This window comes from Pollachius pollachius (genome assembly GCF_949987615.1).
Source record: "Pollachius pollachius genome assembly, chromosome: 6".
In the NCBI taxonomy this organism is placed as follows: domain Eukaryota; kingdom Metazoa; phylum Chordata; class Actinopteri; order Gadiformes; family Gadidae; genus Pollachius; species Pollachius pollachius.
In genome coordinates, this window is record NC_136939.1 from 13,696,052 (window position 1) to 13,723,369 (window position 27,318).

At 43.9% G+C, this 27,318-nt stretch overlaps 1 protein-coding gene across 1 annotated transcript in view; it reads left to right on the forward strand.

The window, feature by feature from the left end:
• ncam1a (neural cell adhesion molecule 1a) overlaps positions 1 to 27,318 on the forward strand; it is a 167,310-nt gene that overhangs the window by 134,868 nt on the left and 5,124 nt on the right. The window contains exons 10-19 of the mRNA XM_079738617.1: positions 175 to 359; positions 1,631 to 1,727; positions 3,556 to 3,723; positions 4,993 to 5,118; positions 7,269 to 7,283; positions 8,301 to 8,354; positions 14,111 to 14,235; positions 14,827 to 15,007; positions 25,223 to 25,424; positions 26,073 to 26,189. Coding sequence (XP_079594743.1) covers positions 175 to 359; positions 1,631 to 1,727; positions 3,556 to 3,723; positions 4,993 to 5,118; positions 7,269 to 7,283; positions 8,301 to 8,354; positions 14,111 to 14,235; positions 14,827 to 15,007; positions 25,223 to 25,424; positions 26,073 to 26,189 — 1,270 coding nt within the window. The remainder of the gene's footprint in view (positions 1 to 174; positions 360 to 1,630; positions 1,728 to 3,555; positions 3,724 to 4,992; positions 5,119 to 7,268; positions 7,284 to 8,300; positions 8,355 to 14,110; positions 14,236 to 14,826; positions 15,008 to 25,222; positions 25,425 to 26,072; positions 26,190 to 27,318) is intronic.

Here is a 27,318-nt window from a genome sequence, read left to right on the forward strand (position 1 = left end):
TGCAGTGACCAATCTGTACTCGGTGGGGGGGGCGCTCTCCTCTAATAATCCCCACAACCTTGCATCACGTACCAAGAAAAGAAAACCCTGTTGCCTGGTTGCTGCCTTATTAGACTCCCCGGTTCAGACTACCTTTTGGTGTGGTGTGCTGACCTTCCTCTGATTCTCCTGCAGACTCTCCGAAGATCCAGGGCCCAGTGACAGTGTACACGTGGGAGGGGAATTCGGCCAACATCAGCTGTGAGGTGCTGGCCCACCCGGGGGCCACGGTGGTCTGGTTCAGGGACGGCCAGCAGCTGCCCTCCGCCAACACCACCAACATTAAGATCTACAGCACCCCCACCGCCAGCTACCTGGAGGTTTGCCTCCACACGGTCACATTCCCTTTCACGGGTGCTTTTTTAATTGCCTGACTGCACATCAGATGGAAAGTCATGACGTCCACTGTACGTTCATTATACAGATAAGATATTGCTTTTTACAGGAATCTTCTGTGCATTCCGTGGGTCTCTGCCTTTTTATAATTGACTATTAGGATATAAACATGGAGCTGGAAACTAATTAAAATGTCTTCTCTACTCCGATGAATGTGACGTTGAATGAATTAGGATTGGTTAAATACAGCATTTCACTCAGCAGCACAGATGTGGCATACAAATGTATTCATGCTATCGGTGCTGCGATGTCTTTATTAGCATAGTGGCTTCTCAAAATAATGTCACACTTTAAGTGGTGTGTTTTGGAAAGGAGTGAAATATTTGCCTTTGTTTTCCGTTGGCCCACGTATTTTAATTAAGCAGCACGTAACGTTGCAATACGAATTAATCAAGTAGCTTTTTCCCCCCTCGCTCACACCACACCATTGCCAAAACATGAAAATAAATTAAAACCAAACATGCATGATTAATTCCATTCATACGTGTCGCAAAGGCACGCAGACCACACCATATAAATGTCCCACACATTTCAGCATGGTGTATAGTAGGTAATCTGCACATAATACAATCATTTTATTAAACAGCCAGCCTACAACATATCATACGATGATGTACTGAAAATTATGCAAAGTAGCCGAGCACGCAACATTGTGCACACTCCAGCACACACTTTAAAGTAGACGGCCCTAAAAAAACGATAATGAAAAATGAATTTTATAAAAATGTGTTATGATTTTTTAGCTACTATAGTTCACAGGCTTTAGTAAGTTATTGACTTCTATTACATACTGGCAAATTGCAATTATTCTGTAGCTTCAGGATCTTAACATCATTTTCAGTGAGAAGGACAAGTGGAGGAAAGGTAGAGCAGCTATAAGGGAAATCTGCATCAACCGTGGAGAAACTGCCCTTTCTAACAAGTGTTGGTGACATGCCGCAAATTGCGCTTGTGGTCTATGTTTCGGCGCTGTCTGAAGAGATCTGATTTCAGTGTTTGCTTTCAAAAGGGGCATTGTTAAGGTGAGTTAGGCCCCTTTCAGGCATAATAGCGGTAGCTGTCTGTACCAAGTGAGGGTGTGATATCCAAAGCTTGGTGACCAGAAAGAACAGAATAGCTGAATAAAACATTAGGAATTGTCACAGGAATAAAGGAACAGAGATAAAACAATACGCCTTGTCTGTGCGCCTTGCAGATCAACCCCGAATCCCAGAACGACTTCGGAAGCTACAACTGCACAGCGACCAACGTGATTGGCTCAGAGTCCAAAGAGTTCCTTTTGATCCAAGCAGGTTTGTAAACCAGAAACTTTTGTCAAGCTTTTTGTCTTATCCTAACCCCATCCAAATTGAATGTTAATCTGCCAGACATTCTAAAGGAAAGTAAACCCCAAAAATGTTTTCAGTTGAAAAATGGTTTAGTTTGGTCTCACAAAGTGTTTTTTGACAAAAATGTATAAAGTGGTTAAACGGGGGGTAGTTCTCAGTCAATTTAGGAACTCTGCCACTTCAGGCTGAAAACGCTTTTACAGAGTGATCGTTTGTTATTTGCTGTGCACCTTAGCTCGACTAAGTGTGGGATTTGAGTTGACAATGTCTGACAACGCCCCTCGCATTTGCTCCTGTGGATCTCAATGTGTTATTTTTAAGGAAAATCTTTTTGATTGTCACAACGGTTCACATCACATCTTTTTAAACGTCTTAACTGCTGAAATGGTGGTTTACTTAACCATTAAGTAGTGAGTAAGGACAAATCATACGCTCATTTGAGTATACGTCTGTTATGCTTTGCCACTTATCTTGTCGGCTTACCCCCTATTTTGCCACATTTCCTTATTTGAATGAATGATCTGGGGGCCAGGCGAGATGTTATTCAAACCTAATCTTCATATCTTAACGTCATAAAAAAATATCTAAATTCGAGGCTGCAGAATTTAGGCTTCATAAAGAACTATGGTAGCCTTTGAAAAGATTTCCAACAATAGTCCAATAGCAAACGCTAGTTTGGGCGCAAACGCTCATGGGCACAATACGGAAGGATAACGCAGTTGTAATAAAAACTAAAAAACATACCAGCTTGTAATGTGGGAGGTGCAAAAGCAAGCCTGGTGATAAGTACCACAGGCTTAAGACTGAGATTAAATCTGGTGAGGTAATCACAGGGGAATCACATGGAGCCCATGTGTCTGATAGGAGCAGCAGGTAATAAGGTTGGATTGTTAATGAACACCTCCACCAACCTTATCAAATTCACAGGATTATCTTGGCGGGGGGGGGGGGAATCATCCCCCCCCATGCATCACGCCTCGCTGAGTCTGCATCACACCTGCATGCCTTATGTATGCACTGCGTCTTCCCTATTTTCTTTATGACTGTTTACATCAAAACTTAGATTTTTCTCATTTGGTAACTTGGCTTTTGGCAATTTCTAAGAATGTATCCTGTTTAGCAAACAGCGTTTGCGTCACGCTTTTCCCTCCGTGATAATAGGCAGGGCGTTTTGGAGACGTGTGTTTGAGTTATTTGCATATGAATGAGCCCCTGATGTGGTGTTTAGTATTGGTGCCCTAGCCATTGAGTGCATGTGCAAGGCAAAGCAGCACGATCACAACTCAACAACCAGATCTGTCTCCGCCGCAATCAGAGGCACAAAGCGTCTACATGCACATATGCTGGGTTCAAGATGGCTGGTAAAAACCATCACAAATCCAGCTGTACACCTCATAACCTGTGCTAGCTCAGACTAGAGTCATTCCCCTCAATTGAATGTTTTCCCATTAGAGGAATATTTATATATATCCTGTATCATAAACATCGCACATACCATTCCACTTCCACGCTATGACGTGTGCCTGAATATCTACCATTTTCCTGAATATACTGCATGAATAAACACTGCTAAAAGAAGCATTTTACTACCACACACTTACCTGTTTTTTATGATCCTCCACTTGTAGTTCCTAGACCAAGACATTTTAATAGTTTTCCCCCAAATTGTCATAATCTGTGTGTTATGTTAATGGCCACTCTGTGTAACGATAACAGAGGAGAACGAGCTGCCAAGCTGGTAACATATGGAGCAATGTTCTGAACCCGAGCCCCTTACTGTGTGGTGCTGCAGAGGTGCCCTCGGCCCCCACGGTGGAGCGGGTGGTGCCCTTCTCCAGCACGGTGGAGGTGGAGTTTGAGGAGCCCGACTCCAACGGCGGAGTGTCCATCCTCAGGTACAAGGTGGATTGGCGCCAGCCCGGACAGGAGTGGTCCAGCCGGGAGTTTGAGGTTGAGACCGGTGAGTCACATGATCAACTGTGTTTTTGTTATTGTTTGATTTTGTTTTTCATTTTATGTCTGTTCGAGATGCCTGCAGGGAGGGTTTTGATGCGGTTGGTGTTTCTGGCTTGTGTGATTGCAGAGAGAATAATGGTTGTGGGTAATGGTTCGGGAGAGGTAGTGTTTGGTTGTTTTCGTAAAAGACAAACGTTTAGTCTACATTCAATTCAAAGATTTATTGACCACACAGCCAATGCCGGTGGAACTGACGGTATATCAACTTAAAACCAAAACAACACAACAGAACAGACGAGGACAACATATTACTCAATACATCGACAGACAAGACACAGCACAAGAAAAAATAAGAGGGCAATTTTACAGCAGTTATAAAAATACGTTGAATACTGGAGAAAATGAGAGAGCTGATTCAGTGTTTTCTTTTTCTAAACCCCTCATTGCGAGTATTTAGGCACTGCCACATCGTAGGACATTGTAGAATAACTTTCATAGCTGCCTCCGATGTCACCGCTGCTCAGATTATTGCTAGCATCTGGCGTCTGGCTGTTTCCTGGAAGCATCCGGGCGATTTGGTAGTCGTGACGGTCACATGGGACAAATCAGCCAATCGTTAATCAGGCTCCTCTGTCATCTCAAGACCAAGGAGTCGGCCTGTCATGTACTTCTATTCCTCTGAGGAAACGGAGTGTTTATACATGAATCCAAATTTTGCTCTGTTCTATACACAAGTATATATTTTTTACATAATTATATTCAATTGACATGTTCAAATCCAATTAGCCTAAAATCTCGAGACACGCAGACTTACAAATTGAGACACGCAGAGTTCTTTTATTTTTTCATCCATATCTTCAAACACATTTTTTCGACAGCTCCGGCCCCCGTCTGCACAAGTGCATCCACTTCTCTCTCAAACGGAGGCCCATTCTCCCTCCACCCGCATAAATACACACCGGGAGACCACACAGGACACGGCAGAGGCCAGGAGCGCTGTTTGCCAACCTTAACAAACCGCCAAATTTATATTCTCCGGATCCCACCACCTACATCTTTCTGTTATCTTTTTCCTTCGCGTGTCCGCCGGGAATATTATGATTTTCCGTGGCAGCGTGTCCTCGGTTGACCTCGGGTTGTCACGCGATTGAATTCGACCCCGGCTTCGTTTTGAAAAATCTAATTGTGTTATAGGCGGCCGTTTCCTTAAGGTGTGACAGAAGGTGTTCTTTGGAGCTGACGCTGTGTGCATGACATTGCTCCGTTCCGCCAGGTACTAACTTCATCACCCTCACCGGCCTGAAGCCGGAGACCGCCTACGAGGTCAAGATGGCCGCCGTCAACGGCAAGGGAGACGGCGAGAGCAGCCCTTCTACCGCGTTCAAGACGGAGCCAGTCCGTAAGTACACCCCCCCTCCCTCCCCACTGTGCCTCCTCAGGTCTGCCCGGCAACCCTGACACGTATTTCCAGCCCTCCCCCACTTAAAGTGCTCCCACCCCCTCCTCCCGTCCCTCTGCATCATCCATCTCCTTCCTGGACCCCCCACCCCCCCCCCCCCCCCCTCCCCATCGCGCGGTCCAGATGCTATCAGCGATTCACCAACACCATCTCTGCCACAGTCCCCCCCCACCCCAATCCACACCTCCTCCTCCTCCTCCTCCTCCACCAGCACCACCACATCCAGCACCACCACAGGCCGCTGCAGCACATTCCCTGCTTCAGACCTCTGCCAGAAAGAGAGTGGCTGCTCATTTATTTATTATGCATCTACAGTCCATTGCCCGGTCTGGCTCACTGGGCCCACGTCACATATCTGTGCCTGTCTCTTGTTTGTTGTGTGCTGTATTGTGTTTGTGTTTATTTGATAGGTTTTTTTTTCGAAGTGTGTTGTCTGTCTGTCCACGAACCGCTGTGATGCAGGAAGCTCTTGTGGAACAGTATTATGTGTGCGTTTCTCTTCCTCTCCTCTTCATCTCCTTAACATTGTTTTTTTTCAGTGTGTGTGCACAGAAGACACTCATGTCTGAGGTCTTCCCCCTGCCCGTCCCACCCTCCTCCCCAACCATTCATTTCTCCACAGAAACAGTGGCGTAGAGGAGTTTTTTTTTACGGGAGTCATTTCGGGGGGAATTGCAATCGCGTGACGATCCTGAAGAGTATAAATTGAAAGGGGACCTAAGCTTCGGATCATAATATAGCTCCGACATTAAAATTTGTTTTTGTTTTCACGTTTACTTTGCGTCCGTTTTGATTATACTTCATGCAAAAGAGGGACTACTTTTTCAAGTACGACTCTATGCAATCCTATTTGAGTAATGTATGATATGTGTCCAGTAAGTAGAGACTCATTAATAATAATAATTGGAAATAATGCGATCTAATTATATGGAGATTAAACCTCTTAATGTAGATTATGGTATGTTCAACCACAAAGTGAAGCATAATGGAAATCGAATGCATGGGACTTCATACTAGCTGTATATCCGATTAACTGTGTTCCTACATGTGCGTGCATGTGTGTGTTTAGTATCCATTGGCATCTTTGACTAGATTTACTTCCTCTTTATGTTAAATATAGCCCATTATTATTCCTTCTAGGCCATTTCAGCCCTGCCATCCTTTTTTTGTGTTTCCTTTTTTCCTTGCTTTAATGCATTATGCAAGGCACTCCTATGCAAGGATCACATTTGGTATGGTATGGGTAATTTCAAAAATGTTTCTGCTATAAGTATCAGCCCACGTGGCACCAAATGATCATGTGCAGCGATTTTACGACCCCTTTCCCGTCAACTAACCAATCCTATTGGTTCACCTTTAACGAGTTTCCAAAATTTGAAACCACTGCAAATCGGGATGCCTCAAAATGAATTCTGCGAGGATTAGAATATCTTGTAAGGAAACAGACCAAAAAAAACAAACTGAAAAGAGACCTACACGTTACGCGTGGTGGGTCTACTTCCACAAAGAAAGCTGGTTCCCTTGTTGCATAAACATGAACCCGCATCATTTAGTCAGTCATTGAGTGTCACACCATACCATCTGTGTCTCCTTAGCTCTGCACTGCTCCAGCAGTATTCCTCTACTTCCCCTTACCCTGGTTTCGCCTGATTTTCCAAATCTCGTAAGAAGGCGGCTCTGTCCGAGTGAATGATTGCAGACTACACAGTCAATAGAATGATTCGGAAAAACAAAAAGACTATATGTAATCATTTGACATTTATTTAGTAATATCTGTTTTGGGGTAGGGGGGAGTTTTATTTTCGCACTCAATACTGGATTGTTTTGGTAATAGATGTCTCAGGCACAGAAGGATCAAATAGACAACAACAGGCACAGATAGAAATCTAAGATCAACAAGCGTCACAAAGACTAACTCTTTTGTTTTGTATGATATTAAGATAGAGGACCGAGCCGCCCTCAGCCATTTCATTGTGTTTCTCAACTCATGCTTTGTATTTCCCCTGTTTTTTTATTATGATTTTCCATCTCTCTTTCTTTCTCTCTCTCTCCCTCTCTTACACTTTCTTTTGTTTCCTTGGACCATCCAGGGTATACTTTCACAAGTAAGTGTGCCTCTCTTCCCATCTCGCCTTCATTATTTTCTATCGTGTTCCTTTATTTCCGCTACAGTTACACCGCCAGCAGCATTCGTTTGAAGTCACCCATTCTCTCAATGCATAAAAATCTATATAATGATGGCAGGGAAATGTTTCTATAATGGAATCGCGTCATTGTGTTTCATTGCTTATAGCTCGAGTGAAAGAAAAGGAAGAAAAAAAAAAGACTCCCATCGAAATGCAGTCGTTTTATTCTGACTGCATTCAAGAAATGAAAACATACTTTATTATGTAATTTTTTCTGACCAGCCATTCGTAACTCTTTTCTCACTCAACTTTTCCAGACAGCATTCCATTTCATTACACTAATGGGGAATCAGGTTTGTGTGGCTGTACATTCGGTTGGCTCATTTAAATCCCTGTAGCTAGTATTGACCATGTAGGACTTAACCCCCTTCCTCTAGTCTCAGATGCTATGTGTCCCTTTTAAGTTGGTGGTAAGTCATTTTGTTTTGCAGAAAGTGAACAAAATACAGAAAGAAAGCTGAGAAATGGCTTTGATGCGAAGTTTAGGAATACATCATTTTCCTAAAATACAGCGGCATGCTATTTTACACACGTTTATCCATTTACAAGTATCTTCAAGTGATTGTCTCTTATTATTACCTAAGGATTCTAATGCAGAATAAGTAACACAAACACACAGCCATGGCTAGGTGTGAAGCCAAGGTGTACAGTAGGGGTTCAGGGAGGATGGTCAAAGCTTGCAGATAAATAATCAAGTAGAGAGAGAGAGAGAGAGAGAGAGAGAGAGAGAGAGAGAGAGAGAGAGAGAGAGAGAGAGAGAGAGAGAGAGAGAGAGAGAGAGAGAGAGAGAGAGAGAGAGAGAGAGAGAGAGAGAGAGAGAGAGAGAGAGAGAGAGAGAGAGAGATCACCGGACGGTGCTGTTAGAGGGGGGGGGGGGGGGGGGGGGAAACGGCCGGGAGAGAAACGGCCGCTCACCCTCTGTCCGCCATCTTTCAGCTCCACCAGAGACCTCAACCCCCTCCATCCCTCCTCCAACCACTCTGCCCCTTAGTGAGTATGCCTATCCAGAAGTGTGCGGTGTCTGCAATAACTCCCACAACCCAACTGGCTCTGTCTCGCTCTGTCACTCTGTCTATCTCTTTGTCTCTCTCTCCCTCTCTCTGTCTCTCTCCCTCTCTCTCTGTCACCCTCCTACTCTATCTCCATCTCCGGCCTGGCTTCCCCAGCTAGCGTAGCCTCTCTTACCATTATCAATGGCGTTGCCACAGAGACGTAATGTAGTGCCGTGGAGCAGCATCACATTTCTGTTGGTTTTCAAGATAATGGGTTTGGAAAAAGACAGAGGAAACTAAAATAACAACAAAAAACACAGCCGCCACACTACTAGCTTTTTGCTAACATTATGCTATAGGCCCTTATGAATATCATCCCCCTAACATAAGCCTGGGAGCCCTTCTTTTAATTGATCATTTTGTTTGATATTGACGGGAACACAGTGTGCATGGCTGTAACCGAACCACGATGGCATCAGGTTCACAATAACTCGCCCGGTTGTGGTGATTTTCTAATATGGGATGAAAGCATGGGTCCCGTACACTGTTTGCTCTACGTTTGGGTATTGCATCATGTCGGGCCGTTTTGACTTAAGCGTAACTCCCCTTGATGCATGCCACTGTGTACGAATATCAATAGAAGATTGAAAAGAAGGGACCCCCAACCGACCCTGCAACCGTAGCATCTCTGTTCTAGCAAGCTTAGTAGTTGTAGTTCTCTCACTCCTTTGTATGTCTTACATTAAACACACAGAGGTGAGGTGATCCGGGTGTTGTTAGTGGCCAGTCAGCAGCTGTGATATACACTGTCCATAATGCCCACCATTTATTTACAGTCACAGGACAGACAGGATATGCAAGGAAAGGCTTCCATTGATTTTTTGATCAGTCTTACTTTATCAGAATATAACAATGTCCGATGTGGTGAGGAGGTGCATGGCTTTATCCTAGAATGATTTAGATGAAAGAAGGGGCAAAAAAGTAAACAGTGTGACCTTTGAACAATTTTCAGAAAGATATTTTCATAAAAATTTGACAACCCATGTTTTAGGTATATATTTTATATATATAAGTATTTGGTTGGAGGAATGACAATGGGTACTGGGCATTAAGAAGTGAACGAAGCATCTTCATAGAACAGTCAATTAGCTAAGCAGCAGCCGCAAGTCCTAGAAAAAAACCAAGGTTACAGGAAGCCGAATGTGAGACGGGGGAGGAAAAAAATTAAACATTGGTGAATGACTGCCAATTAAAAAGTAATTTAAAGTTTTCCTCATGAATTTGAGGATCTATTTTTAATTAAAGGAATGTTTATTTTACAGAAAGCAACTGCATGCAAAAACATTTTACCCAACAAAACAAAAAAGCACCCAACATACTGTTGGATTTGTTGTGTGGAGTGCATGTGTATGGAGTTATCTGCGATGCTAATGATTCTAGCTAGCTCTCTGTCCTATTGTGTGTTGGTTTGATACAAAATCAAACCGGGAACTGACCTTGTAGCCGTAGCCTTTAATATTTGGATGCTAATACCCGTTGTACGTGCCGTTTAGCAACGTCCTTGTACTGACATAGAGTTGACTCCTGGGCTTGTCTCACTAACATGAGCATTGTCAGTATTTATTGCTGACTCATTTTGTGGTTCTTGACACAAAATGTGCATAGAATTTTGAGTGTGATGTTCATTTGATCTGAATATTTGGTCGGTAAGTAAATGCATTGTTGAAATGTTTTACTTTCATTTGAAATGTATTATGAAGAGTTGGATGCTGCTGTTCCAGAGATGCCACCTAAACCCATTGATTGAAATGTATGAACTGATATGTATATATCTAATACACACATGTTACACCTGTTCAGTATTGATTGCAGCTTAATGTTTGGTCTGCTCTACTGTACAAGTATGTGGTGCACCATGCACCTAGCAGTCATACTTGTACTAAAGGAGACGGGGGAGGTTAAATCTTACAAATGATTTGAACCAAAACCTTCACACTGATGTCAGTCGTTTCTTCCCTAATCCTCCATCTGTTCATCCTGTTGTTCCGCAGAGTTGTGTATCATTGCCAACTGTCGCATAATAGGCAGCTGCATCGCCTATTATGCAGACTTCCCTCTGTTGTATATATTCACCCCATGGCTTTTTAAGCATAGCTTGCAAGGTTCACAGTTATACTTTTCAGAAAGATTTTAGAAATCTATACTGGATGCCCATATGGAGGTATTTACAGTTGCTCTCCTTAACAAAACCAGGAATGGGGCAATTTCAATTCAGTTTCGTATTATGATAATGTGAAATGATAAGCGATTGATGCTGGATGTATGGTGCAGTGCCAGACATTTGTATGTTTGTTTGTAGCATATCAATAACAACAAATGATTAACTGTTTAGAATTAGCTCAACCCAGCGTCTGCAAATGCACCTTACATTCAGCAAATCTTATTTTTTAAATTTTTAAAAGATTAATTCTATTTATGTTTTTTGTGTTCCCGTTAATTTATTTGTCATTTCCGTCATTAACATATTTTTTTCGTTAATAACCCATGTTTACATAATTTCCCATTTGTTTTGTGTCTTCCATGTGACCCTCCCCACCCCATCCCTCCCTTACCTTTCAACCAATTATGTGCGTGCGTTTCATATGACTTTGTCATGTGGCCCTTGCATGGTGCTGATGATGTCGTCTTCGCTGATGAACAGAAGGTAAAATCATTTTGCTCAGTTTAAGAACTCAAAACCACCCCGATCATTTAGAGCCTACTTAGATGTATAGCGTTAGACGTGACATTAGCAACATCATTTTATTATTTATTATTGTGTAAAACTTTCGTTTGCAGTCTAAATTATAGTCTAGAATTCATTTATTTCCTTTTTTTTGGCAACCTGCACTCATCTAGTCCATCACCTTTGGCATTGCCTCCATTTCCCCTCCAGTCATTTCACCATTAGGTGATCTCACTGGACAACACGTCGTCCATCTTACACACACTGAGCTAAATTCCCTCTCTGCTGCCCATCAGTGCCTCTCTATTTGGCCACAGGCTAGTTTGAGTCGGAGGAAACCGAGGTAGCTCAATCTGTCTCAAACATTAGGGATCACCCTTTGAACATCGCACTTGCAGGTATTTTGGAACGATTGCCACAGCCTGCAGTCTGCATCGCACGCACATCTTATTTCCCTTTTCTCCGTGTGCTAAACTAACCCTAATCTCCCCTCCTCTTTCCCTTAACCTTTTTTTTGAATCCCTTTATAACAAATTAACTACCTGCACTTCTGTAATGAGTCCTTCACTGCATGTCTTTATCCTAATAGTTTCAGCTGTCTCCTGACTCAGCAGTCCAACCGGTTGGCATGTTTGTTCTGACGCCGTCCTCATTGATGTGCCTCTTATGTTGTTCCCATGTTGGGCCAACTGTTTTGATGAGATATTTGACACATGAGTTTCATTAGCAACACACCTGGGTTGAGGGTAAGGGTGATTATATATTAATGACCGAGATGAAGTTGTAAACAGTTATTTCTCATCAGTGTCATACTTTATGCTAATCAATGTAAAACATGGAACAGGAGAGAAATGGAAACTGCCACGGTAAAAACAGGATGTGGAGCACATTTGTTATCATTACAATGTCTCATTCCAAAAATGGATACATTGGTTTTTGATGCCTGAAATACTTGTACAGTTATTGTTGCATCAGATCACAAAAAATCATGCATCATAAAAATCATATTAATATCCAAATCATGGCAGAAAGAATAACAAAGGTGTGTTCCACATAGTGCATGGTGTTAGGGCTCATGTATTTAACCTCTCTTTTTCTCTCTATTTCGAGCTCTCTCTCACTCTCCCTCTCACGCTTAGCCATCTTGGATCGTGACAATAATGAGAAAGCCTTCTTGCCATTCTATCATTCTGTCTAAAGTCACAGTTTTACTGCTGCTCTATATCCCTAACTCTATTCTTTCCAGCTCTGGCATCTGCCACTGCTTACTCCAGGAGAAGGCCCGGATTGCATTTTCAACAGATTGTAACCCTAGAATTGGCCCGCGATCAAAAACGATCCGAGGTCCCGATGTCCATTTATACTTCTTCCAGTGTTAACGGATTTTGATGATGCAGGGATAATTAAGGAAAATTAACCATTAACAAAAATCATTACGAAGCACCATTAAGTGCTTGAGAAGAATTAATGTTTGCCCAAAAGTTAACAAATATGGAAATATGTCTAATTGCCCACTAAAACACAACATTTCACATTCCAGTAGAATTGTAAATCATCCTGTTTGTTGTGTGTTGTTTTGGTTTAACAATACTCCAAGCTACACAACACCAATCATTCTACTTCCAAAACAGAGTAATACATTGGAAATAATTGCAACATGTTTTTCGCCAGATTGCGAGTTGCACATTCTCGGGGTTTGCTTTCAACAAACTATAGCTCATATAATATATCTCCATAGACTACAAATCGTTAATGGGATGCAGGGGACATACTGTGTTTACAAATGTAAATGGAACAAACAAATGTAGTGAAGAAAAGAAGGCAGAAATAATCCAATACTTACCACGCATACGCCTTGATAATTAGATTCTGCATTCATGGTGCGGCCCCTAGACCTGAAAAGCGTATCAATTGGAGAGCATACAAGTGGCATCGGTACACAAATGCTGATGTGTAATCACACCCCTAACACACACACACGCACGCACACACACACATAGCTTCTTGACCTTTCTCCTCTCCCGACTGCATTAACATTATTAGAAGTAATAGAGTAACACATCCAATCAAGATACGCAGACTCATTATCTGCCGTGGCCTTTCATTATCCCAGAGGGGCCCCAGGGCCCGATTAAACTGATGCTCATTGAGAATAATGCCCTGCCGGCTCACATACATCACACACGTGTAGAAAGCTGAGCGACCACGCCAAGAAAATGTCAACGCTCCAAATTTGATAACCTTGTCCACCTGAACATAAATTGTCAGTTGGGGGATTTTTTTTCGAAAAATAAACAAAAGTTTGAATTGTTAATATAAAATAGTGTGATCGTATCTATGTCAATTTGTTTATAAAAGTATATAAAGGCGATCGCAAAAAGTATTTAAAGGCAACAGCAAATGACCACACAGTTGAATTACACTAAATATTATTCTATATATATTCAGTCAATCAGCTTGCGTAAACCAATGGAGATTCTTCTTTTCCTACCAATCACAGGCCTCCCACTTAGATTGGTTGAAAATAAAGAGGTACGGGTCGTTCTTTCTCTGCTTGTCATGCTGGAGAGAAAGAGCCCTGCCAGATTATTCAATGCTAATATTAAAAGTGACAGGTGAAAGATGACTTTCATTATCTCCTATTCCTGCCAATTGATTTAGGAGAAGAGCGGGTGGTGGGGTGGGAGTGGAGGGATGATGAGCGTAACGTATTCTGTTTCTCACAATTACATTTTAGCGTCCACTTTGTGGTTCAAGAGATTAATTTGAGTGGACGCAACCTTTAAAAGTCTTGATGCGTCACAACGCGATGAAACGCATCCTTGAGTTTCTGACAGATTGTCCTCTGCATCGCGCGTCTTTATTGGAATACCTGTTACACCGTTTGACGAGGACACAGGAAAAAAGCAAGCAATCAGATAAAAACCCATGGATGAATTGACATTGAGGACGACATTGGGACCCATGGGGAATGTTTAGTGTGAAACCGCTGTTGGCTAAAGAAGATGTTCCTGTTATGATGTGCCCAGGGGAACCCAGTGCACCCAAGCTGGAGGCCAAGGTGCAGAAGAAGGGTAACACCCTTAAGGTGAACTGGGTGAAGCAGGATGACGGAGGCACCCCCATCAAGCACTACCTGATCAGATACAAACCTGTGAGTATCCCGGGGGCAGGGGGAGAGAGGGGGGTCCAAAGTGGGCGGGTTGTTGGTATCGTTGTTGTTGTTCTTTCACTGAGCGTCTGCATTGTTGGACTGCATTACCTCGTTCATGACGCGCAGTCGTGTGTCAGAGTTGTGTGTCACTCTCCATCATGTCACTCTTTAAATGTCTCATACCTGAAAATGTTTATGTATCAGGGATATTGTCGAGTCATCTTTAACTCATTGTATTGCATTCATCAATTGATGGAGAAACTTATTGTGATTTAGATTTGAATGCAAAAGACTATCTTCGGTTCTCTTCAAATGCCCCCTGGCATGTTTTGATGAAAGTATGCATTAAACGACTCTGATCAGGTTCCCCATTAGTTTTCCCCTGCCTCGATGGTGGAGCTAAATGTATGGAACTCATCATGTCTCTGTTTCTTGCTCGCTCTCTCGCTCTCTCTCTCTCCCCCCTCCCTCCCTCCCTCCCACCCGCCCTTCCCCCCTCCCTCCCTCTCTCTACATCCCTCGCTCTCAACCTCCCTCGCTCTCAACCACCCTCCCTCCCCTCTACCCCACCCCTCCCTTCCCCTGCTCCAGAAGCACATGTCTGACTGGAGGCCTGAGATCCGCGTGCCCCACGGCAGCGACCACGTGCTGCTGCAGGCGCTGGACTGGAACACTGAGTACGAGGTGTACGTGGTGGCCGAGAACCAGCAGGGCAAGTCCAAGCCCGGCATGGTCTCCTTCAGGACGGCCATGCAGCCCACAGCCATCCCAGGTACGGTCCATTGTTAACCCCCTATCCCCTCCCCCCCTCTAAAACACACCAACCAAATGGCACGCTGAGGCTGGCACACCCCCACCCCGACACACAGCGTGTCTCCATCTGGTTGGATCGAGCCCATTCATCCAGTCTGAAAACAAGCCTAGTCAAAGCTGTTGTACTTCTCTGGGTGGAGAAAGATCGATTTTGGCCGGGCTGGGCTGGTAATGATGGAGGAGTCGTCGGTTCAGTTGTTATGCCTGAACAACCTTTGACCTTTCGAAAGCACAAATTGAAAAAACCCTCCAGAAACACAAAAATGCTCAATGCTCCAAAAGGAGCATTATGGTCTTAAACGACCATAATCTGGACCATGACTCATATTGACGTCATGGTGTCCTCGGATGCGATTCGCCCCCTTCAGCCGCCTTTGGTGCAGTTCAACTTCCAATTGCCCAGCCTTATCGGGCTTTGTTCTCCCGGCCTTAAACTTATTGGAGAAAAGCTTCTCCACTGCACCAGGTGAGCCGAGCCTAAGCGCATATTATCCATCAGATGCACTCCCACATTTCACACAGTCTGCCTTGGCGTTCCTGCACCAGTGGCAGTCTCTCTGTGCTCCGGCTCTGTTTGGTGTGAACACTTTCAGTGTGTTATCTGGGGCTTTTGTGGGCTGCCTTCCCGCATTCTAATCTATTGTGATCTCTATCTATCTCTCTGTCTGTCTGTCTGTCTGTCTGTCTGTCTGTCTGTCTGTCTGTCTGTCTGTCTGTCTGTCTGTCTGTCTGTCTGTCTGTCTGTCTGTCTGTTTGGAGTATATCACTATTTATCTGTCTATCCATCGGATTATGTCTGTGTGTGTCTGTCTCTCTCTTTTTCTATACATGTGTCCATCTGTCTTTCTTCTCAATCTCTGTCCATCTGTCTGTGTGTATGTGTGTGTGTGTGTGTGTCTGTCTGGCGTGTCTCTCTCTCTCTCTCTCTTTCTCTCTCTGTCTCTCTGTCTGTCTGTCTGTCCTTTTCTATATATGTGTCGATCCATCTATCTTTCTTCTCAATCTCTGTCCGTCTGTGTGTGTGTCTGTCTGCCCCCCCCCCCCCCCCTCTCTCTCTCTCTCATGCCTGGAGTACCTGTGGGGAGGTAGCCCTCTTGGCCCTTTTGCATGGCGTGGTGCATAACCAGATTGATTTGGCTAATCGTTTAGCAGGGACGCTACGCAGGCAGCCTCGGGTGCATGGTGCATTGCAAGGAAACCATGTTATGTTGTTATTTTCAGCGGCTCGTTGGGGCTGAACGACCATAGTAGCAACGGGAGGTTTGGATCACAAAAAATAGCACCAAGTCAGGGGTAAATAAGTCACCTGCCTTTTCTTTTGTTTATTTGTGTATTTGTTTGTGTGAGATTGTGTACGTGTATCGTCAAACCGCCTCGGCTGCTGTTACGACCCTGGCTTTATTTTTAACTCCGAGCCATGAGAAATGTTGTCACGGTTGGGCGTGTACTCAGTCGTAGCGCACACGCCCTGTTATAGTGACAGGGCTCACAGCTAGAAGTGGCTGAACACTTCTCTCTGTTGACTTGGCACTACATTATAATTTATATTGTAGACGGTAAAGTATTTTCGCAAAAGGTTTGTTTTGGGCTTATGGGGGGGAAAAACTCAATTTCTGTAAACAACATGTCGTTTATGAGTGATGAGTCCTTTTGAATAAGTAGGTAAGCAGACAAGCGCAAAGCTAATGTTTGGTTATTTTCCGTAGTAATTTTCACAATTGGGCAGTTTTTTCTTTCAGAGACTCACTAAAAACAATCCTACAAGACAAAAAATGCCATGCTGCATGGCGATGAAAGAGGTGCAAACATGAAAACATATCTATTATGATTATGGTTATAAAGCATTGGTGGAAACTATTTCTCTCAAGGACACCCAATATAACCACAATCCAGCCCATCCAAATCTCCCCAAGCTACAGTTGATATTCATTTTGAACTTTCATTTCGTTTTTAGAGATGTTTAGAGATGTTTTTTTTACTTGGGCTACCCAGTTCAGGGTTATGACCTTCTGAAATGCTGGTTGTTTTTGGTTATTTTTTGCATGGCTATTTGAGGGCACGCCATGATGTGTCCAAAATACTAAACCAACAACCCCATGTTCATGGATATCAGGTTCACATCCATGCCATCTGCTCCCTTTCCAATGCTTTGTGGCCGATGAAAATGTGACCGTTCAAAATATATTAACGTCATGTTCGTATTTTGCATTCAAAAGTCGGCCCTTCCTCCTGTCTTTTTTTTCTGAATAATCATCCTACCTCTTTCTTCCGGTAACTTTCCATGCATGCATGTCATGACCCATCCTTCACACATGTATGTGTGTGTGTGTGTGTGTGCGAGATTTTTTCTACTAACACACACACCCAAACATACTGCACTGAGCCTTTACTTGCCTGAATTCAGCCTCTGATGAACTTTCAACCTTTTGTTTCCATGTTCTGACCTGTTTTTCAATCTTCTCTCTTTCTCTCCTTCTGCCCACTGTTTGTCTCTCACCCATGCCCCCCTCCTCCCTCACTCTCCCCTTTTCCTCCTCTTGTCTTCCTCCCCCTCATGTGGGATCTTATCCCTGACACACACACACACACACACACACACACACACACACACAAACTTCTTCCTTCTGTGCTTATGACCTTTTTTTTATTTCTGCTCTTGATGTGGCACTCTTCTTTTCAATTTCACAAACACACAAAACCCACGGGATCCATTTTCCTCCATTTGATGTGATTTATTTGTGTTATTTCTCTGTGTGGTTTCCGTTCTCGCCGGTGACCTCAGCCACCCTGGGCTGCTCGTCCCTGGCCTGCAACGCCGCGTCTATCCTGCTCTCCGTGGTCGCTGTCTTGTGGCTCTCATAAACTGTCCCCTGCCACCGACACACACAAACACACGCACACATGAGCACACACACACACAGACACACAAACATGCACACACCGCCCAAGAGGAGTCTGGAAGAGCCCCCCAACCCCCCCACACACACACCCGCCCCACCGTGCACCTCCTCACGACTCACACTTGACCCCCACCACCACCACCACCACCACCACCACCACCACCACTTCCAACTCCTCGCCCAATCACGTGATTGGCTCCCCCCTTTTTTCTTCTTTTTTTTTTGCCTATCTTGACTCCTTGTGCTGCCACACACAAGAACGAAAGAACGAACGAAAGTAAGAGCGAGAGAATAAAAAAAAAAGTAACGCCACGTTGAAAAGTTGAGTCATGGCATCTGTTTCGTCATGACGTCGGGGGGGGGGGGGGGGGGGGTGAGCGTCATTGTAGAGTCGTGCTTTCAGTTAGTTTTTTTAATTCCTTATGATGCTTATGATTGTTTTTCATATCTTTAATATTTGCATAGGGAAACATGGAGCACACAGTTTTTTGGTTTTGGTTTTGTTCACTGTTGTCAATATCACACAACAGAAGTGGTTATGCTGTCAAAGATGCGCTAGCACTGAATGAGAAGACACTGCTGATAAGTTCACACATGAGAAATGCCTTTGATCTTCAGAGATGTGGCCGATTTGAGCGATTAAACCCATACCCCACAATGCCCGCATCCCCCAACGTACAAATGGTGGATGATTGCTAAATATTCCAACACAATGAGTCACAATGAATGTGTCTCAAAACGACACCAATTTGTTGTGTAATTAAAACGCCCATCACCGTATTATCCCAGCCCACGTTATCGACGGCAGTGCACTGAACAGTGGCAATGAAACTTGCTTGGTGCTAACTGGTATGGTCACTGGTATGCTAGCTCCCATGGCCCATACTCACTGACATCTAGCCAAATCTTAGTCCTCTAACCCTGGGGTTTGACCACATTGGACAGTGGAACAAACATGGCATTATAAAAAAAGGATCACTTATGAGTTGACAGTGTTTCTGTCGTTGAGACGCTTATTCATCTCAGCCGCAGGACCGAAGACCCACACTCTCTTGACGTTTTAGTAAGACACATCTCCAAATTTCGAATACAGGTTGTTTGTGTAGCAACATACGACTCCCGCTCCGATTTATCGTACGATTGATCGCCGGACCTTATTGGTAACGGTTATTGGCGGGCGATCGTCTACTTTCTGGAGAGCTTCTATTTTGACCTAAGAGGTGACCTACATTAATTCCTCCGCACCGCCACTCATGACATAAGTGTGAACAATACAGATGCGTGACGCTGGTGTATTCACAAAGGCGCGGATCCCCCTCTCTGAAGTTCCAATGGCATTATGAATATGCTAATGTGTGTTAATTAGGTTACGCGGAGTGTGTCCACAAAACGCCGTGCCTAGTCTCTGGACTTTCTGTTAGTTTTTGTTTATGTCAGTTTTTTCTATCCACACATTCAGGCTTGAAAATGTTAATGGTCCACAAGGTTAAAATGAGGACATGCTACGTGAGATGAATTAATTGCTGGTTGTGATGATGAAATATATTTTTTTCTTGTTGTGTGTCATAAGATTGAAGTCCATTATTGTAGAGAGAGAGTGGCCCGGGACTGTATTGTCAGTTAAAAGGAGATGGTTGATGATGAGAGAAAAATAAAAGAATCAAACATAATGTTTTGTGACAAAGTGTACATAATCTTTTAAAAGGTATTCTCCGATATTCTCGATATGCACACCCGTTATTTTGATGCTTTACGCTCTCTTTTTACCTGACAACAGAGCAAATCTGGAACTTAATGCTTTAGCTGTACTTCATTTTCAATAACCTGAAATTATAATATTGAGAATTCTTTTTGTAAGTACATCTCTGTGTATTGCCATGTATTCATTGTAAGTATGAATAAATTGTGTTTCTTTTTTCTTTGAGGAACGACGTGTATTTCCAGGAAAAAAGTGTAAACATTTAAATGTTTCTGGAGATCCACCTTCTTTTGATGGATTTTATGAATAACATTCAGCTATGAATATGTAGCTGTATGTTTGTCAAAAGCTTGTTTTCCTTTTCTTTCTCCTTTCTTCTCTCTTCCATTATTTTCACTTGCTCTTCCCTATTCTATTCTTCATTTGACTTTGCAAGTTTTGCTATCGATAGCATATAATGTGCAATAAATGTGCCCATGCCATCTTTGATTTTGTTGAGCTGGGGAATAGCCAGGTTGCTGGGTCTCAAGCAGTGAAGGATCAATGTTGTCAATGTTTTGGCTCAAATACCCATGATGCACTGCGCCACAAACGACTTTGATTACAACTTGTGAACACACAGCCACACTTGTTGGCTAGTATAACACAAAATAAGGTGTCACCATGCCATATCCTGATTTTGTGCTGGAGGTATCTTTGGAGACAATATATTATTTATTATCGTTTTTCCCATATACTGTAATATACAAGCTAATCAGGGGACTGATTGACTGGGATGTGGGTGCATATGCATAATGTCCTGGACATCAATGTAGCTCCTATGCAAGCATACCCAATGTCTAGAAAGACACCATTGCTGGCTATTTCCTAATGGAATAGCCATTTAAATCCTGCATTTCCCTCACTACCGGTGTTTTTGTAAAGGAATGAGAAAACTGTGGATATGGTAAAGTCCAGGAGCCAAATGCTTATCAGTGTTGTTTCAATAGGATTTTGTTTCCCTCCATTGTTATTCATACTTTTTCAGCTTCATTTCTACGACAGACTTCCATTCCTCTTAAACCTCCACCACCTGCTCTGGAATAGCCTCAGTCTAAATCAGGTATCGCTGATTAGGAATCTTTTTATACCAGACCGAGGTGCAATCCCCTCCTGCCCAGATATACAATATTTTCTGCGTATCCTTAACAACCAAGAGTGTATTGTGAAGCTAATCCGATTTTTCTTTTTCAATGTTAGTTCCACGTAACCGAATATTTTATAAAAAAATATATTAAGTAAAATTAACTATGAAAATTAAAATAAAATAAAACGCAGGGCCTTCATTTGATAATTTCCTTCCATCAAAATTGTGCGTGGAAAGATATTGATAGATATTAAAATGATTTCAATTTATTTTCTGAAAGTGTTTAAAATATGATACACCACTGGCGATTTTAAGTATTGTGAAGGTGAAAAATGTGCTTACGGATTTCCCATTCCCCGCCATGTTTCCAACATATATTCAGGTAACGCCCTATGGCATCCATGCAGAAACATGTCAACAAACAGTTCAAGGAAAGCTGTTTTCCAAAAGCGCCACATACGAAACACCTACATATGCAAACGTATTTGCGTTACTACCACCGCCGCCTCGTAGAGATTGCATTCAGTATACCCTGGATGCCTTTTGCTAAATCACAGGCTGAACATTTCAAGATAAGCCTTCCTCCATGAAGACGTGGCGGCGGTCAGAGGCTGCTCCCCGCCTGGTGCACAGAGGAGCTCCTTTCAGCACCAGGGCTCTAGGCTGGGCTTGGGCTGTAAAAGCCTGACAAGCCCAAAAAAGAAATATTCTATACTCCATGCTGACACTCAGATGCGTGACTGCTCCCCGTTCCGGGGGGCTTGCACACGCGCTGCGACAGCCTTCCTTGCCACTGTTGGGGGGGGTTGCAGGTGGGCTACGGGGTGCTGGGAGGGTGGTGGAGGTGAGAAAAAACATGGCACATGATTTATCACACCTGTTAAAATGTAAATGAAGTGAACGGCAAAAGGAATAAGCAAGGGTGGGCCGCACGACCACCCTGCGTGTGTGGTATCTCACTTCACTGCGTATGTGTCTCTCTCTCTCTCTCTTTGTCTCACACACTCCGGCTGTCTCTCTCTCTCCCCTCCCCCCTCCACCCAGTGTGTATCGGGGGATGGTGCGACGGCTCACAACACTATTTATTTTGCTGTTGCCACACAAAAGATGGCCACTTATTTATTTTCTTCGTCCGCGGCGAGAAGTGCGAGTGCATATTGTTGTGACATACCGCTGGCAGAGTGAGGACAGCGGCCCACCCATGCTTTCCCCTCCCACCACCGGCTCTAAAGTGAAGCAGAGGCGGTGGCAGACCTTAAGGCTGAGCTAAATACACACTCGCTTAGCTGGTGGGTCGGAAGGATTACCTAGTAAACGCTTTGGTTTGGTTCAATCCCCCCCCCCCCCCCTTTGGGTCTGATGCTGAGCACAGAGGTGTTATTGTTGGACATGATTAAACAGCTTTCACTTTCCTGAGAAGAAGAAACAGCAAACCTCACAAGTTAATACTCACACTCTTCTGTGGATGGGGCACATGGTGCATTTATTCCTTTCATTGTAGGTTGACCTTCGCTGATTCATTTTGTTCAAAAAGCTGAATGATATTTTGGCTGTAAAGTAGCCGACATTTCAGGTTGGGTACACAGTTGGTTCTGACAACAAATAAATAAATACAAATGTGGGATTCCATTAAAACCGAATAGGACCAAAATAATTGGTAGGGGTGTTAACATTTATCAAAACATTTACCACATGTAAGGAGAACTAAGGGACTAAGGATAATGATCTTATTAATATCCCCTTATTACACAAAAGCATTGTTTTCGTGGGGCTCTATTGATCTCACTATAACCTCATAACCTGGCAGAGATTAATCAATAGCTTTATGTTTATGGTTATGACTCTAATGCGTGTTGCGGCAATTTTCCAATCTTTTCTCAAATGGCTCTCTAATAAGTAGTTTACTTTCTGTAATTTTCTTCTGAATGACGCTGATTTTGAAAGCACTTTCGTGGGGACCCGGCACGTCGAAGGACTGGATGCCTGGAGTATTTTTTCGATGTTTGTGGAGCAGCGAGGATGTAAAGAGCATAGCCTTGAGGGTCGCCCTACAGCCCTTCCGTCTTTTGACCTCACAAGTGATTTCCAAATGAAAGGTAGACTCCATTTTAATTGATTAGCGTTAGAGAAAGGGACGGCTAAGGAGAGAGGCAGGAGGAAAGGTGTGTGGAGGTTCGCTTACAGTTTTTGGTGTGATTCCTTTGGGTTTATGTCCAAGTTTACTAATGATGAAGGAAGTTTCCGCACATTCTACGCATACGTTGAAATTAACCGTTCATGTTCATGTTATCGTATTTATTTTGCATTTCCTGCCCTCTATTTATTGATTTGAAATGTTGCAGGACAAAAGTTTTGAGGTTTGGTAAGTAGCTGGTTGTGATCCTTGAGAGACAATTCAAGTAAAATATTTTCCAATGTCTTCCATTCCCAAGGTACGGAATTTATCCTTCCGTTCCCAAGGTTTCAATAGAGAACAGGTACCATTGCAGAATACAAACAGTTGTCTATATTGTAACCAGGCAACAATGCATTGACTCTTAATAAAACCAAAATCCTAAAGGATAAACATAAACGTTTGACACAACTGTACATACTTACATGTCTTATTTGGTTTCAATTGGGCTGTATTTGGTTTCAATTGGGCTGTTTGATGATGTTACAGCATCATCAAAGCAATGTCTTATGCTCATGTCTGGAATTGGTTGCACACTTGTATCCTGGGTCAGGTGTAATGGGCGATTGTGATTCCTGTGTTTTTGTCCTCCACTAAATGCCCAAGGGCTGCCATTGGTTTGCATACTTGGATGTAAATTGCACAATGCCTCTCCTGGGCTTCTGATGGTAAATAGTCTCGCCACAGTGCAGTTGTTGGAAATGCATGTGCTGTTTTAATATAGATGAAAAATGTGTTGCCTACTGCATCGATTCATTTGAATGTCCATGCCAATGTCGCTGCCATTTACCATTGAAATTCTCTTCTTAAAGTTATTTGGGCAAGCTTTCCTTTTTAAATGATATGATTGAAGTACTTTTGAAATAGTAAATTGTAATGTAATATAACAAATAACAATCCAACAGATCAATCCCTATACTATAATATATCTAGTATTGAGTATGTAGTCAAATTTAAAAAAAAATACAAGCATGTAATCCAGTGAAACATAGAAGACATAACTCATCATTCCGGCATGCCGTTTGTTTTGATCTGAGCATTATAACAATAGCACACCAGAGGTAATTTGTTAAACTCCTGCGGTTGGTCTATTTATCGACCAATCAATGGGGCGGAAGCAAATCATCTTGGAGAGTTGTGTGGGCCGTGAAACACTGAACATAATTGTTCTGTGACTTATGGATTCAGTAATCTGGGCTAATAATTTCCCCTGATTTAATTTAATTTATGTGATAAACAATTTTGTCCACACCCATATTGGAAAACGCATTTGAGGCACATTTGATGAAACCTGAATACACTTCTGGAAGGATCACACCAAATCCCCTTTGGTAATGGCTTCCACATAGTCAAACACACGTCTGAATAAAAATGGACTGCCTCGGTTGAAACAACAATGTGACATTTCATAATGTACACATAATATACAATAAATGGCATGTATAAATAATTTATCAAGCCATGCATTTCTCATGAGACATTCCATACGGCCTGTTCCATGAAATGTGCAACTTTAAAACCATACCCACGCTGAAGGAAATAAATTCCTTCAGGCGATGCACTACTGGCATGCAACATGTTTTTCCCTTCCCCATTGATATCGTGCATCCTCTTAGCTCTTAGCACATCAATTGTTACTCTGCGATTGGATGCTGTTTGTGTTTAAACATAGTGATTATAAGAATGTGCGCCACTAATGAATTCTTGTATGAGATGCGATGGAAGCAAGCGAAGGCCTCAAGTGTGTGCGTATGAGGGCTGTGTAAGTAAACACGCTGCTGGTGAACATTAGATGATGAAACATCATGATTTGTTTTGTCTCCGTATCTCTCCTCTATAACGAACCACACGCTCACTGCCTTGATCGTTAAAATTGGCAAGATTATGTCATTAAAGTCTGACAACCCTCGACTTATTCTCCCCATTTGCCCCCCCTCTCTCTCTCTCTCTCTCTCTCTCTCTCTCTCTGCTGTCTCTCTTGGCTCGTCTTGTCTCTCAATGTATCTGTCCTTCTCTCATTTCCTCTCTCCCATTTGTTATCCCAATGTACTATTTTTTTATATTTCTTCTTTCTCCTCCTGTTGTCATTTGCTACTGTGTCTCTTTGCTACCCTCCTCATATTCCTCCTCCTCCTCTGTCCCTATCTTGTTCTTCTTCATTCTCTTCCTATTCCCCGTCTCCTCCTTGTCCTCCTTTTTCTTCCTCTCTCTCCTCCTCTGAATCCTCCTTCTTTTCCTCCTCTTCCTCTTCCTCCTCCTCCTCCTCCTCCCTCCAGAAGTTGGGGGCTCAGGCCTGGGGACGGGCGCCATCGTGGGCATCCTGATGGTGGTCTTCCTCCTGCTGCTGGTGGGCGTGGACGTCACCTGCTACTTCCTCAACAAGTGCGGCCTGCTCATGTGCATCGCTGTCAACTTCTGCGGCAAGACGGGTCCTGGGGCCAAAGGCAAGGACATCGAGGAGGGCAAAGCCGCGTTCACGTGAGTACACACACACACACACGCACACGCACACACAGATGCGTACACACAGACACGCCTATAAGGTGACTGAAGTTCACGGTGTGGAATTGAGTGGGAAACCACTACATGGAAAGGTTTGTTGGTTACTCTTTCTCTGTCTTTTTCTTTGTGATACATGGGAAATAGGATTGGCTACGCCATAGCACAATTTTCAGGGGAATAAACCATCGGTATATTGTAAAGTCTAAAGTTTAACTTGCAGGTATATATATTACAAAATATTGAATATATATTTCAGAGAAGAAAGCAAGTGAGAGACACAGGGGAGCGCGAGAGAGAGATCGAGAAACACAGGGGGGCTCGAGGGAGAAGTAGAGACACGGATGAGAGAAAGGTAGAGATTGAGAGGCACAGCGAGAGAGATAGAGAGAGATTGAGAGACACAGTGGAGAGAGAGACAGAGTATCTGGGCTATGGCGCTATTGATGGAGGTGGGCTGGCCATCATCAGCTGGCCACAATTGTATGTTCACACTCATGTTCACACTCATGCTCACACTCATGCTCACACTCACGCTCACACTCATAATCACACTCATGCTCCGGATTATGTTCACTCTCATATTCACACTCATGTTCACACTCGTGTTCGGCTATGAAAACACAGGAAAGATGAATCCAAGGAGCCCATTGTGGAGGTGAGGGCAGAGGAGGAGAACCCCCCCACCCGGGACGGGGGTGCTCCCACAGAGCCAAGCGAGACCACCCCTTTGACGGAGGCTGAGTGAGTACCTCCGCCACAGCCAGGGGGCGAGGCCCATCCACCACGTTTCTATGGATATTGTTGTTTGTGCGAACACACTTATGGTAGAAATAAAGTCTATTGCAAATGCTAGGGCCCGGTGCCCATTTGCGAGCAATTTCCATATAATGGTCGGGAAAATGTGGTCCTTAGTTCAAAGAACTGAACTAAATACTCCTGGGTCGGTTCAAGGTCTGCTCACCTGAACCTGAATCATGTCAGTAAGCATGCCTTTCTTTGATTTGCTCGTTTTTGCGAGATGTATGAATTTGTCGTCTGTCGACACTTGAACACCAAGGCCTCGGTAACACTCGCTCTTTGTTCTGGCTCCACAAAGAGTCTTTGTTCTCCCGTAACGCACTAACCCCCCTCGATGCACAGCACTCTAAATTCTCTCTCCTCTACTCTCTCTCCTCGTCTCTCCCCGGGTGATCTCTCTCTTGTGTCCACTCCCCCCCCCAAACTCACTTATTCCTTATTCCTCTACCCCCACCACAACACCCTCCCACCACCTCCCCCACTCCCTCACATCACCAACCCACTCACCCTCCCCATCAGGCCCACCAGTCCAGTCACCACCTCCCCGGTGGTGAACTCGCTGCCTACCGCTGCCTCTAACTCAACCCCCGGCGCTAGCGAACGCAACATCGCCGCCGTGGTCGAAAGCGCCAAAAGCGCCGCCGAAGCGTCTACTCTGGCTAGCGCGGGGAGCGAAGACAGCGGGCCTGCTCCGCCCGGCGCTACGTCCTCCTCCACGGCCGACGTGGGCCCCCTGGTGGACCTGAGCGAGAGCGCAAGCGTTACCGCGGCGCCCCCGAAGGCAGTTACCGCGGCTACCGCTGCCTCGGAGCCGGAAGCTAAGGCCGCTGAGCCCAAGGAGTCCACGGGTTCCCCGAGCACTGCTTCCACCGCACAGGCAGAGTATGACCATCTCCATGTCCACCCCCCCCCCCCCCCCCGCGGCTCTCCAGCATCTTGATAACATGCAGAGGTGGAAATTCCAGGGCTAGAAAGTAAAAGTCCTCTCTGGATTTTTTGTAGTTTCTATTCAACTCAACACGACTGAACAATAGCCGGGTTGGGGCTGGAGAACTGGAAGGCTTTTAATGTT